The sequence below is a fragment of the Athene noctua genome, chromosome 5 (assembly GCF_965140245.1).
Source record: "Athene noctua chromosome 5, bAthNoc1.hap1.1, whole genome shotgun sequence".
Taxonomy (NCBI): Eukaryota; Metazoa; Chordata; class Aves; order Strigiformes; family Strigidae; genus Athene; species Athene noctua.
In genome coordinates this window covers 28,860,556-28,876,150 of record NC_134041.1, presented here as the reverse complement: position 1 = coordinate 28,876,150, position 15,595 = coordinate 28,860,556, and the positions used below count along the sequence as shown (strand labels likewise).

Sequence of the window (15,595 nt, the reverse complement as noted above, 5' to 3'; positions counted from 1 at the left end):
CCACACACTTACAAGACATTATCTTTAAATATATATTCCGTGACTTCAGAAGCGTCTCCTGCACTTCTGAAGCAGAACAATGGCTTACCATTACCAAAACCTCCTTCTTGAAGTTAACTAACTCTTCTCTCTAGCCAGCATGATGATATTTCTGACAGCTGAAAACACAGGTGCATGAGAAGTTCACCTTCTTAATCTAGATATGCTGATCACTTGTATTTCCAGGTAGTAGTTAGGAGATCTTCATATTTTCACCTACCCTACAACAGTCAATTTTCCACTATACCAGCAAGGGCATCCTCACTCACACAAAAAAAAAAATCTAAATTTGTCTTCGAGACTTTTAAGTACAACTACTGTTAATTGGCACAGAGTAAGTCCCCTCCATGCAGAACTTCTCAGGCAAATACAGATCCTGCTAAGTGCTAGAAAAAGATCTGCTTTCCTTGCAATCTAAATTGTTGTAAGTTTGTCTTCCAGCCTAATACAAATATATCTTTGTCCTGAGCTAGAGAGGTTTAAAAGGTCTTTGCTCATGGATAGCACACATTTCCTTTTGTTCTTCCTGGTTTGGTGACAAAGTGTGTAAAATAAACACCACTTCAAGCAACTTTGGGAAGTATCTTCTATTAAGTGCCAGACCTACGCAAGTTTTCTGCCCTTACCTGCCTTTCCTTCTGGACAAATGCATGAAAAAGAAGCCACTCGATCAATGCAAGTAGATCCATTAGCACAGGAGGCAGTGAAGCAATCATCAATGTTCTTACTGCAGTCGTCCCCGCTCCAACCATTGACACAGACACAGGCATAGCCTCCATTGTGGTTGGTGCAGGTACCTCCATTTTGACAAGCGTTGGGCTGGAGCTGACATTCATCAACGTCTTCAGTGCAAAACTGGCCTGATGCACAGAAAGGCACAAGTTTAATAAAAGTTCAGACACAAGAAGATTCTTGCACAGATAACATAACCAAGGGAAGAGCTGTAGTCTAACTTCATTGCCACTTATTTCTAGGAGGTTGGAGCCTGAGAACTTCCAACAACACTGGCATCAAATTAAGCAAAAGACAACTAGCATCTGTAAATGACCCCAGGTAGGAGCTGAACTGCAAGTAACTTTGGAATGGTGCAGTGTGAGAGCCAGCAGGCAGCCTGCAGTGTATGGAGATACATCTGCAGTGATGTGAGAAGCAGAAAGAATGAAGATCTGCCTGCAGAGCAGCCAGAGGGACTAAGAAGGTCGGTCAAAGCAGTGTCAACCGGCCAGCAGCAAAGTGACTCTTGCCAGCAGAGCTTAATTCTTTCCTATATAACTATGCATTGAGTATTATTATGAAGAATAGAATTCTTGATACTCTTCTACCTAAAATACTAATTTTCCTATCTCCAGGTATTTCCCCAAACAACCACAAATAGTTGTGTTTCTTTGGTTGTTGAGTTTTTTTAGAGGCAATAAAATACTTTAATAAAATGCTTTAATGACTGGATATATTGAAGAGAACAAAACAAATGTCCATTGCTTGAGGGAGTTTTAAGGAAAGGACCACTAGACCACTAGGTAGGAATCAGTTTCACAGGATGCTGAATTTCAGAGTCACATCTACAGAAAACTCTGCAATTCACCTTTACTAAAGTATTTATTTATCCAAAACCATCTTCCTTTGACAAGATCTAGAGAGCCTACCACTTGCATCAATATTTTGTTTCAACACTTATTCATCTTCCCAATTAAAGTTGCACAGTTTAGTTTTAAGCTGAAATTGTTTAGCTTAAGTTTCAAGTCATTCATTCTTAATTTGAGTTTCTTCAACAGATAAAACCTAATAGTTAAGCATCAGCTAATTTCTTCCCAGGCTGGCATACGGGTGTGCATGTGCAACCACAGAGTACTGGTCACAATCCACAGGCTTCTTTTTGATAAACTATTTCTCCCCTTTCTGTTACATTAAGAACTCTAGCACTGAAAGGTTGCGCTTTTTTTAACACTTCCTTATAACTTGCTTTTACCACCCTTCCTAAAACGTTGATATAATGTACACAGCACCAAAAGACTGCCTTTTATCAGAGAATAAGATCATATTTGTTTGATGTGACCTTTTCCCACCCCCCTCCAGCTGACACCATCATCTCCCTCACTAGCTTGCAGCACCATTCCATTATTTGGGTCAAGACTCCTAAGTTACTGTGTTGCTACTACCAAAATTCTCTCATTTGTCATCTCCAGCTACTGTATCAGCTACATAGTTAAATTTGTCTGGAATTCCCCCTGTACTCCAAGAATAAGAAATTCAAGAGCAGGCCACAGATCTTCCCTGCCAATTTGCCTGGGCTCCAGTTTATTCAGGTTTGCCAATTTAAAAATACTCATTAGATGTTGCTTAACAGTCACCTTATTTATTAATGGGCCAGAAATTATGATGCAAGTGCCCACACTCACACCCTCCTCCAACAGACAGAACTGAAACATCTATTGTTGGCAGGAATTAACCATTTCCATCTACTATACTAAAATCATGATTTCTATTCAAAGCACTAAAAAAATCCTAGCCTTTGGACCTGTTAGCCTTGGACTTTTTCCCTTAGTGGTAAAGAAATAAATTATTATTAAAAAAGAAGTTGCACAACTGATTTTGTTCTGCATATGTATTCCTCCCTCCAGGAGGACTACTTTAAACCAAGGATTTTATCACTTGAAAAACCATAGTAAAATTTTAACAGTATTAATAATTACAATACAGTTTTCACAATTAATCCTCACTTGCCAGTTTACTTTGTAAAACAGCTGGGGGGAAATCTAACACTTCATATTGTTATCTGCAAAACATAGCTCTCTACATTATGAAAAAACAAACCCATGCATTTGTCATAATAGAAGATGTTTGTTCATTAGCTTTTGATACTGGCTTATCAGAAACCAAACTGAAAAAAGTCAGTTATCTTAGACTGGTTCCTAGCAGTCGTGCATATCTCACAACTCAACACAATCGACTTTGTTCAGAAAAAAAAATAATCAAGACGTTATTTATTATAATTATATTTTTTATTGGAGGGGGCCCAACCCAGATCAAAGAAGGTACTCTCTGATGGACACTCATCTATAGCACAATCATTTTGCAGAAGCGTTCTTGCAGCATTTACATCCTCCTTTTGACTGCAGCCAATCTAAACGCAGTATCACTAAAGCATTAAGAGTTTTCAGTGCTGAAGTTGCCACACCACTCCGTATTGTTACATCTCTCTCAAAATCATTTGCCTTGTGATGGGCTGAGAACTCCTAAAACACAACATTTTGTGGGAGTTTTTTAGTGGATTGGGTGTGGGGGAGGGTGTGCATGTTTGTAGTTTGGTTTGGGTTTTTTTAAAGCAAAGATGGGCAAAACTACTTCTTCATATAAACTCTCTGGGTTTATTTTTAACTTCCCATTTTAAGTGTCGCTAGTAATATCAACACTTGGGATTTTTTTTTTTTTTTTCCTAGCAGCTATTCTCCACTTCTAGAAAGGACAGTACCAAGTGACATCACTGACATCCTTGCAACAACCCTAGGCAATATTCCACATTTCCGTAGCCCTAATGTAAACTAAACTTTAAAAGCTGTACCAATGTTTCCGTAAAAAAAGAGCAAAGAGCTTAAACTTCTTTGAGCAATTCAACTGTATTTCAAGAACATACCATGTCTGAGGTCCTTAAATGTGATCTTCACTTAGCTTCTCAGATCTCTAATGCTCCTTTTGCAGCTACCAGACCACAATCATATTTGTGTTTAATTATGAATATTAAATAAACAGAGCTCCATGTAATAGAGTTTGTTTTAAAAACAAAGGAAATTCAACTCAGTATATTGAGGGGTGTAAATGAGCAATTAACTATTGCATTTTACTATTGAGTATTTTAATGAAAAAAACTTGTTCTTTATTGAAGTTATAACCAAAACCCAGACTCAACTTCTGGGCAAAAATATACAAATCAAAAGCAATATAAGGCAAGCAGAGCCTATCAATCCAACCACATTAATAAGTATAATACTCGGTCTCATCACCATCAGGCAGTGTAAGCACAACAGTTTTTGAAAGATTCTGGAACTCTGTTTTAATATACTACAAAGCCCAGACTTTGTATTTCTTAACTGGAGCTGGTGAACTGGCAAGAATGCAAAGCAATTTCCAATTAATTGAAAATGCTTAAGCCCTTATTACTGAAGTAGGGCTTGAATGGTTTGGAAATGCATTCTGTAGCCCAAAGTCTTCAAGAGAGAAAAAGAAAGGGTTTTTAGATGGGTGGTTAGCTGGGGTTTGGGTATTTAGACATGCAAGGTTTGTTTTATGGTGGTTTTGAATCTTTAGGTGTTAACAACATGGGATTAATGGTCAATATTGTAGTTCTTCCACACAGGTTTCTGGAAGGGTTTTTTTTTTGTTGCTGCTGTTTGGTTGGTTAGTTGTTTTTTTTTTTTCCCCCAGAAACCAGCATACATATTTGCAAATGGCTTTTAAGGCTGCCCTCCCTCAAAGCATCATCATCACTTCATTCTTAGTGGAACTGCAGGATGGCCACCACCTCTCATTCTCCCCAAATGGCTAATTTGCCCTCAGAGATTTCAATGCCCTCTGCAAATGAGAAAAACAGATGAAAACTTTGGGCAGGTGCTGCAAAGAAAAGATTTGATCCTTCTGGCATTAGCAACCTAGGTCTTCAATGTAGTGTCTGTCCTGGGAGCTTTCCTGAATAACTTTTTCATGATAGAGGCAGCAGTCTCTTTCAGTGTCAGACATAAAACAGGATTTAATTCTAAAACATCTCAATGAATACTCTGCATAAGATTTCTCTGGCACATGAGTCAGGTAGATTTAAATCAAATGAGCCAAAAGATCTCTGAAACAGTTTACTTTAGGGATGTTTCTTTGACCTAATTGTAACTGAACCAATAATCTTTATTTGTAGCCATGTACTTCGTAAGCTTGTTTTCTGCTTTTGAACAGTTTTAGGAAGAATCAAGTCTTTCATTCTCAGAACTGAAATCCAATTTCCAAGTACAAACACCATTATGAATTGTATAGTACTACACATCTTCATAACCTAGTCCTTCTGAATGCTGGAACAACTTCAGCTAAGTGTTAATTCATTTAGCTGTAAGTTTCTGTAGGTATTTATTTTCTTGTGCTCTTTCAGTTACATTTCTAAAAAACATAGTAAATATAGGGTAAACTAGTGAAGATAAGCACACATACACTAACTGTGTAACAATATTTTAATAGAAATTTAGAAGCATACATATAAAAGACAACAAGAAAGGAAACACAAATTACTCTAAGCAGCTAATAAAAGTCTAACCTGACCTTGATATTTGCAGAGCCTGGGAAATCAGCAAAATGCCAACTCATGTTCTAAGCGACCTTGTACAAAGTAAACAGCTAGTCCATGTGGCATTTCAAAATTCAAAACCAGAAGTAGAAAAAGGGAACTGCCTTCAACTCTTAGCACTTTTTGCCCACTATGAAACTAAGTTACTTCCTGCATATTTCCCCTCTGAAAAGCCATATGGAGTAAGACAGACATGTTTGCTGCTTTGATTTCTCCCATTTTCAGACCAACTGGAACTGGACAGGAACTCCAGGAGCTTCTTTTTAGGCAGACACAGGATGAAGTGGTTCAAGACCCCTCAAGTAACTGTACCAGATTTTATTGATGAGAAACAGCCAGCCCCTTCTCCTAGAGGTCTTTATGTTAAAAAGAAAATAAAGCCTCGTTTATAAAGGTAAAGCAGATAGCACATAAAATGACTACAACCATACACTGATAAAGTAGAGCATTAGCTTGATCAAAATGACTACAATCATACACTGATAAAGTAGAGCATTAGCTTGAGCAAATAAGTAACCAAAAGAGTCACCCTAGGAAGCAACAGCAGGCACCTCCAAAAGCTGATCCTACTGAACCATACAGGCTTTGCATAAACCCCAATTCCAACTGCACTTATCCTGCAGCTGAATGCAGGACCTTCAATCAGTTCAACCAGAGGTCTTCATCTCTGGCAGAGCAGACTTTCCATAAAGGAGAAAGTTTTCTTGGCGTCTTATAACTCTCCAGCAGGAAAGACTGCCGATGCACAGCTGGAATACCAGAGGCTAAAGCTCCTGAGAGGAGGTTTCACATGAAGTTTAAACACTAAAAACATTTGGTAGGACAAAGGATGCAAATACCTTCCGGTGCCTTGAAAAAAATTCAGTTTCTTGAAAACTGAGCTGGGAGGAGACAGGAATGTTCATCTCTCTCAAAATCACAACTGCACTGGACTCAGACCAAACTGCAAGTCAGAATATCTTAAAAGTATAATGATACTGGAAGGGAAAGATAATCCAGTGAGAATCACAAACTGGTCCTCAAGGTCCCGAGAGACTCACTGGAAGAGGAGCGTCAGGTTTCCAGCAGTTCTTACGCCCCCATCCTCTCAGTACCTCACCAGAAGTTTGTCAGTTGTCTCAGACTAGTGCTCCAGTATGCAGGGAATAGCTCACTAGCTCTCTTGAAAGGGCTATCTGGGAAGCTATGAACCAGATCTGCACAGAAACTCTCAGAAAGAGTAATTCACAAAGTATTTCAAAGATTCCTGTATAGTTGTTAAACATGATCAGTGTGGCTAAGGAAAGTGTGGCTCATTAGAACTGTTTATATTATTTTTCCAAGTTTCAAAGGACTCTAAGTAAGATGGTGAACAGCACCTTATCAAGACTCAAGAACTAGCTAAGAGATAAGAGACAGTATTTGTATAAATGACCAAATCTAACTGTGGCAGAAGGTTATCACTACCACACTGCAAGGGACCATGCAGTTTCTTCCCCTCTCTAAGCACCTGTGTATATATTCAGGATGCCGTCTGGCAGACACCAGCTGGTTGGGGAAGGACGTTTCTCTGTCCAGTTCTCTCTTGTAACACAAGGAAAATGTCTGCATTGACCATATAACCTGAAGCATGTTGTTCAGTCAGGTCAAAGCTCAGTTTCCTCAACTTATTACATGAGTCTCCTCAGCAAATGGAAAAGTAAAGGAAAAACTGCATGGAACCACTGGGCCTCCTAGTAAAATGGTCTTTATGAAAAATACTTTAACTCCCATGTTTCTGAACTGAGTATTTGAAAAACATTCAGTTAATCTTTAAGTCGCAGAATGATCCATACTCCTTGAAAAAACTAAGTTACAATTAATGAATATATACAGACACTGGGGCATTTAATTAATGGCCTGAAAGGAGACGAACAGTAAGCAGTGATAACTTTAACAAAATAGCATTATCCAAGAGAAAGTCAGAGAATTTCAGACAGATTCAACCAAGCGAGGTTGCTGGGCAGCGCAACAGCCGACAAGGCTTGATGCACAAATGCCAAGTAAAATACAAAGGCAAACAGACTTGTTGCTGCAGAAGGTTTAGGTTAGGCACTCCTTGAGGAAACGCTTCAGCTTCTCTGGAAGAGTTCAGTGGGGATTTCTGCTCAATCACAGTTTTAATCAACAAAATAAACATCACTGACAAGACATTTGACAACAAGGAAGCATAACTAATGCAAACAGTTGTTCTTGTGTAATAGCAATGACACAGCCTCAGTCTGGAATATGTTTTGCAGTACTGAAGCCACCACCTCTGAATAAAGACACTGAAAAGGGGTGGAGTTCAGAGTCCAACAGACCAATGGAGAGAAGAATTTCATAAGAGACTTACAAAGCTATTGTTACCCACAAAGGCAGAAAGATAATAAAAATTATAATACAACATTATTGCAGGGAACATACAGCACGTGGCAAAGTATACTAAAGAAAATATTTGATCATTTATATAATTTGCTTTATTGACACAACATATCTCAAAGCAAAGAACTTCAAATTTCCCTGAAAGAGGCATCACTTTTATACAGACAATAACGTCCAGAGCATAAACAGGTAACACTGAAAGGTATCTGAAGTGTGATGTCCAGATCACATGGAAATTCCAGACCCTCCAATAAAGCTCCTTGCAGACAATCTGATGAATGCGACTGCTGTTTTCAGCTCCAAGGATGCCTTCAGACACACATACAGTTCAGTGGACTGCACTGTTTACATCTGCAAGAAGTGCCCTCAGTTGCATGTGTGTTTAGTAATGGTCTTCCCCACTTAAGTATTACAGTAGTTTCCCTCCCCGCGCCCCCCCCCCCCCCCCCAAAAAAAAAGACTGAAGCTAAAGATTTTTTCCTTTTGCAGGAGTTTTCTCAAGAAATGAGAGGTACCACACCTCTCAGAGAAGTGTTCCTTCCCCAGGATAACACAGCACCTTTCTCCCATTTGAAATATAGAACTACAGAGCAGCAAAGAAGCAGCAGTCATTCCCAGACTTCAGGTATTGGGTTTTTGGTTTTGTCTTTAATAGATCTACTGTATCTTGGGCAATGTCAAATGCCATCCAAGATATGATAAAATTTAAGAGCTTAATACAGAATTTGAACAATTGAAGATGTAGAGAGCAGAGTAAACATCTGTGTTTATTTTAGGCTAATATGGTGGAGAAAAGAGTTTAATTTCATAACCACACTGGGAAGCATGTAGTGGAACTAATGGGCTTTTACAAGGGATTTTACAACCCCCAAAATACAAAACTCTGGGCTTTAAGAGACTTACACACACCCTGATCCATTAAATACTGCCCTAAATCACTCCCCACAGACTACTGGGTAGAGAGGGCAGTCCTGACAGAGCTCTTCAGAGGCAGTAATACAAATGAACAGAACCAAATTAATTAAAAATTATCAGTGATGCACTAACAACAGACTGGTTTAATATGGCAGTGGTAGGTGAAATGGCTGCAGAGAACAGCAAGATAGAGAAGTAACAAAAGGAAATACACATCACCAAGCTACTCTCCATCTTGCCCTTCTCTACCTCCTCTGGAAAATCCAGTGAATCAGGGAATACCTAACAAGTGAAAAGATCTGCAAGGCAAAAATGCAACAGCTGGAGCCAAAACTTACAATAAATGCTTCATATTCTCAAGTTATCTCAGCAATGCATCTTTAGTAATTATCCAAAGACAAATCACCTCATTCTAAGTACAAGGGAAGGGACAAAATCTGCCAGAAACAAGTCAGCTGCAGATAAAACAACTGTTACTTATTAGCCTGGTCTCACAGCACACATCCACTAACCCAGCCTCACCAGAGTGGTCTAGCCTATTTTGTTTTAGTGCCAAACACATGAAAGATGTACTGAAAACTTAAAAAACAGCTCCACAAGAGATTATTTGGCACATCTGATCACAAAGATTGAAAATTCCCAGCCTGGAAATTCACCAAAAGCACAAGGGAAGAGGCAGCAGCATGGTCTAAATTGGATGCTGTCTTCCTGTCATCGGATCAGTTGAGCTGTTAATACCTCAGGTGTTTTATTACAGCTACCTCCTAACCAAGGTTTGCTGTTGGGAAATGGAAAGCAGCATGAAACAAATGGCAGGTTGTGGTAGGTGTTCCAGAACCCATACTGGATATGGTACTGACTAACTGTGTATCTTTTAGTGCCTCATGAATCAATCTGCTCTGCACAACACTGAAATCAAGTATCACAAGAGAAACAAACAACATCTAGGGTAAAGTTTGCTGATGCCCGATACTTCAAATCATTTGTACATTGAAACTTAGAGCCACCAGCTCCAGAGGCTGCCACATGCTCCCTACTTCTTTTGTATGTGCCAGTTCAAACATGAAGGAAGAAAAAGAATCATAATCCCTCTTGGCCTCGTTCAGAGAGCTGTCTCTTGGAGATACTACTGTAGTGACAGCAAATCACCAGTCAACTTGCCAAGTCTGGCACAGACAGATCTCAGCCATTACCAAAGAGGCTACTATATTTTTTTAATAAAAGCCTGGAAAGGCACCAGAAAGTCTACCATTGCTACACCACTGGGAAAGATGACTGTACTTCTTGCAGGAGTCTGACCCAGCCTCCCTGTGCTAATACAAAGGTGAAGACTGCTCTTTGCACATTATGTATGCCCATGCCAACCAGAATCAGAAAAGAGTACAACCCTGACAGCATGCTCTGGCAGGTAATAATGCTCTATAGAAAATAGCAAATATTCCATCATTTAGGAGACTAGAATGTTCAACATTTATGATCCATGTCAGAGATAGTTCCTCTACATTTCAAGCCTGTAAGTATTCCAAGCAAGGCAGTATTTTTTTCTGAACACTAAGTTAACATGACTTGTTACTGTATACTTCGTGATACAAAAGCTGAAGAAAGTGGTATTTGGCAAAGAAAGTTTTAAAAAACAAAATACCAGAGCATAGAATCTTACATAAAAATGTTAAACATTAGCCTTTTGATGTTTATCCTCCCTTCTTAGCAAAGAAAAGTCACGTCTGCCCAGAGTTTAAGGCTGGGATTTTCAAAGAAAACCAAGTCAGGGAGCAAATATTACTCTAATTAAATAGGAATCGAACCCTTAACTCCCCTCTTTGAAAATTCCTGCCTAAAGCTCTGCAGAAAAAGTAACCCCCGTGCTAATGTTTAAGAGCAATATGACCAGACTAACAGCTATTTTAATTAAAAAGCACAGCCCTGCTGCCTGAAGAGCTTTTCTGCTCAAGACAAACATTTGCTTCTTAAACTAGCTCCCAATACTGGAGTTATTTGGTGGAGTCAGCTGTTAGCACACTGTGCTTCCCTTGAGACAAAAGGTCGCCTAGATTTTAAAATATACAGTTCACTGGAGCCCCCTTTTCAGGGGAAAACAAAGCCTAAATAAATACAACTGCCATGGGAGTCTCGCCTTCCCAGCCACAGGGGTAGAAATAATGAAGGGAAGCAAGCAGGCCAAGACTGCAACTGAGGACTATAATGTAGGTCTTCTAAAACCCACTTGAGTGTGGACATAGTGTATCCCCAAAATCCAGACTCATCCCACAATTCTTGATGCAGCACTTCAGGAGCAAACTGTGCAAAGGACTTAAATCAATGGAGGATACAAATCTCAGTCTCTGCTGTGCACCATTCCTGGACGTGATTTGGCCAAACACATATTCATGATGCTCCTCTGAAGCACTGCAAACTTTCCACACTGTGAACCAGGAGTTCTTCTCAGCCAAGAAAAACAAAATCATTTACAGCATTTCATATTGTTAATCACTTTAGTACCCAAATTCTCAAGTCATCTTTCTTGACACAAAGTTGCATAAATTAGATCAACAAAGTAAACAGGTGCACTTTAAAGAAAGCCTTGTTTCTTTATATAAATTGTAGTCTGGAACAACTGAGCAGTCTAGAGTTCTCAGATAGTGTCACTGTGTCCTGTGGAAGGACACCCTAACTTTCCACGTGACTTTACAGCCCCAGACTCCCATCACTTTCTTGGCATCCACTCACTCATGAGACCACTCTGTGAATTTTAATTCCTGATCCCAGACCAAAAAAAAAAAAAAAAGCAGCAGCTGGACAGGATTTTTTTTTTTACTAGATTAACTCATTAAAGTGGCACACTCCAACAAATACCAGTGCCAGCTCAGAGGAGCTGGCTGGGAGCAGGGAAAGAATGCAAACACACCTTCTTCCTCAGACTGCAGTGAGGTTTAAATGCTCACACTGCATCAGGCTGCTTTAACTGCTGCAAAACAGTAGCATAAAGGAGAGTCTTCACATAGCACAGACATTAGCCAGGATTTCTGTCTAATTTTAACTCTAACACTTAAAACACACCAAATTCTCTGGCCTGCCATGCACAGAGGAAGAGACTTCCAATCTTTCACAAAAGCATCCTGATCCATTTTTAAGAAGAGGTGAGCTTCACTACATGTCTCCAACATTGTGCTTGAAAGGAAACACTTGAAACACACATGGGTTCTAACAACGAATTTAACCTGGGACAAGATAAAGTCATCTTCAAACAAAAAAAAGCAGTTGACATTCAGCAACAGGAAAGATCTGGGGCAGTTTCACCAAAACGCATCTAAGATTGTCTTGCCAGTTAGAAGTTTGAGGTTGACAATTACTATAACCATATGAAACGAGAGAACTTTGAAGGTGAGAAAAACATTAGTGACAGCAGGAATTTCTTGTCATTGTTTCTGAAAGGCAAGACTTTGCAGCAAAAGCAACAAAATGAGAAAGAGAAGGCACACACTTCAACAAAAAAGGAGCAGTGAGCTCTATTTGAGGAGTAGGAAATTAGACTGAAAGCAAACAATGTCTCAAAAGCTGGATTCTAGTAGCAAGTAGAAAAAATATTTTTTAAAAAATGTGTAGTTATGCAGTCCAGCCTACCACCTGTCAGGGAATTACAAGAGGCAGATGGTTACCAAAAGGAATTGGGACAGATTCCGTTTCAGTAAAGGATGCTTCAATATTACTTTACACAAAACTATTCTTTGTCAGATGCAGTACAGCCTCTTGATTTTCTAGCAAGGAATGCGACTGGTTTCTCTACACCATGAAGCACAACTATATTAACAAACATGTTATATCATCATCCACAGCACAAAGATTAAATAAAGACTTACACTGCAGACAGACCAATTTAAATTTCTCAAAGATTACTTGACAGCTAAGTATTTGAAAGAAGAGACTGCGAACTGTTAGGAAGACAGCATATCTACACTGTTAAGTATTTTTAAGAAATTTAACATCCTTTCATTTTTGGCTGATGTTTACTTAAAAACATGTGTATTTGGGCTTGCTTTTTTTTGTTTTGTTTTGTTTTAAGCAGCACATAATGTCCTCTAACCTCAAGGTCTCATTGGAAGCTTTTGACTTCCTGAAGCATTCACTCCCACAGTTCAAAACTGTTGGGCTATAAGCATTTATCAGAACAGACTCTGAAAAGTTGTTTGCTCAGCTCTCCTTTCTTCACTTACCTTAGAGATGATTTACAATGTTATAAACCATGTTTGTGCAAACGATAGACCTGCACTTATATAGTATTTCCTTATTGCTGAGTAACTCCTCTTTTTCTATTGTAGTTTACTCCTCTTGGCATCAGCTGCAGTTTCATCTTGAAAAAAAAGTTCTCTCTCCAAACTATTCTAGCAGTCCTCCATCTACCTTCCCTATTTTGTGCTTTGCCTCAGTGTCACACCTCATGTCTCCAAGCTGGACACGTACTGTTATCTTGCACCTTCTTGGTCTCTAATTGAAGATGCAGGAAAGGGATTGAAGTCCATTCAGACAAACAAGCTTCTTTTAAGGAAATGCTACTGAGATGACAGAGCAGAGTCACTGCTGGGATGACCTGCAGGACCACATTAGAACAAGAGGCAAGACGTTTGTCCACTCGCACCACAAGGCTGCATTCACTGTGGAGCTGGACAGGACTTTGGGGTGTCATGGGACATCATTTGCATGCACATGTATCTGTAGTACTCCTTTTGCCCGATAAAAGTGAGTTGTTAAAGGCCACCTGGCCAAGCATATTGCACTGCAGAGGCTTTCAAGCAAAGCAACACAGAGAAGGCCCCAAACACAGTCCTCCATTGCCATCGTGAGCCTTCAGCCTGCAGAGACACTCAGATCAGCAGTTACACTGCAGCAGAATGGCTATCACCAAGGCATCCTGTGCATGCACAGACTACTGCCCTACTACATGTGTCAAACATGCCAATACGAACATGCATACCTACTTCTGAAGTTACTGAAGTACACCAAAACTGGCACTGTTCATTTCAGACAAGAGAGTTCAGTTCACCAGAGGCTCTAACATTCATTGTTCAAACAGCCAAGCTACTGTTTCCTAAACGGTGAGACCAGTTTTAGTTGTAAACTGACCTGATTCTTGAAGTCCAGAAAGTCAATGGCCTTGAGAAGCCATCATCTAAAACCACTGCTGCACTGATAACCTTAACTTCACCATAAACAAAGGGAATTCTCAGAAAGCCCACTCCATTAAATTGTTTTAGAAAGCCATGGGAACATAAGGTTTGGGGAGTTCTCTCTTTCCAGAATTTCATCTAAAGGAAACATCCTCCATGAACACAAGGTTTTCTGGAGAGACTGTGCACACTGAAGAAAGATGGCACAAGACTAGGCTACAACACAGGTCTAACCATTTTTCCCAGTGCTAGTTAGTCAGTGACCATACAAGATTCATAACCACCACAACTGTATTGCAAAGAATTTCAGTGGTTAATCGTAGAGACAATCTACCACAAAACCAAACCAAATCACAGCCTATTACCACCAAGGTCTCTTCCTTGCGAGGTGCAGAAGTCATCTCTAGCTGACAGCAGCTATCCACCCAAATCCTGTAAACCAAGCTAAATTTACAACGCCTCTGCAAAGCAAAATAACCTGTTGTAGATTATATACTCACACTGTATGCACTCCTGATCCATCATATCCTCTATGCTTCAAGAATAAGCCTGAGATTAATTTACTACTGACAGACACTAGAAGCCATAACAAGGTTTATAATTTCTGTGGTATGGATCAAGATTTTAGGGGTCACTGAAGGGTTGCTGGCTCCACACGCAAGCTCTCCATGTTTTCCTTTGCAGGTTTCACTTTCTGCAGTCTTTAAGGACACAGACAGAGAAACAGTATAGAAGCAAGGGTACTTGCTCATTGAGGGAAGGTCTCATTCTCATATTCACATCTAGTTTCAAAAATCTGTGCAAGCAGTGGTACATTTCACTCTTTTATGTGGTTTTAACTTCGTTTAAGAATATGTAATTTTTTTAAGTTAGTGAGGGTTCTTAACTGGCAGCCTCCTTTGCAGCTAATGACAACTAGTTTATAATGAGAATGATACTCTCTGAGGAAAAAAGCTAGAACAACCCAAAACCTCTAATCTCTAGCAGTCAAACTCCTCACTGTCCATTTGTCTGAGTTACTAATCACTACAGATATTCTGGTTTCTAATGTAACGTTTTCTCGATACAGAGAAAAATATGCTAAAGGTTCTTCAGTTCAAGCTCAGTTCCAAAACAAGTATCCCAATTTACTTTATGAAAGGAAACACGCAAATAGGCTATATACCTCAGTTTTCCAGTTTTAGAGCTTTTTTCTACCTATGATTTTGAAAGAAAGGCAAAATTATACTCAACTGAAAAAGTGTGCTAGCTAAGAATGACTGGTATGACTCAAAAAAACCCCATGCCAAAACTGGAGGTATTTGTTTATTTTTGAGGTTTGGAGACATTTTGTGACAAAAGATGACACTGAATTTCCTGTAAGCTGCTTCCTTACGTCACTCATAACACCTTCTTGAAATTCACACTTTTTCCACCTACAGACTCAGAGTAAAGTAAACTCATTTCTGAAGCAAAAGTAGCTTTGCTAGTCAGAGAACTCCAGATAAAAATCAGTCACAGCAGGAAAATAATAGTAGCAAAAACATAAGCTTCCTATACACAGATTTCTTTCCTCCCTTCTCCCACCTATGCCTCCTTTCAGATTTGCCTGGTTCCTCAGCAGCATTACTATCATCTACATGAGGATCATTATCCCAGCTTAAAAATACTCCCAAATGTATCAGCAAAACACCACTGCATGCACACACCTGTAATAACAAAGCCATGTTTTGTACTTTTGGAAAACACAAGTAATCCAGACAAGCAGAAGTGCAGATCTGATAGTCAACACTGCACT

General features: G+C 39.4%; 1 protein-coding gene across 2 annotated transcripts in view; it reads right to left on the bottom strand.

The window, feature by feature from the left end:
- The window catches only part of NOTCH2 (notch receptor 2), an 86,776-nt gene that overhangs the window by 43,362 nt on the left and 27,819 nt on the right, over positions 1 to 15,595 (bottom strand). For both annotated transcript variants that reach the window (XR_012633696.1, XM_074906822.1), the window contains exon 6: positions 666 to 899. Coding sequence is in view for 1 of the 2 variants with exons in the window: in XM_074906822.1 (XP_074762923.1) it covers positions 666 to 899 (234 nt within the window). In the remaining variant the exon portion in view is untranslated. The remainder of the gene's footprint in view (positions 1 to 665; positions 900 to 15,595) is intronic.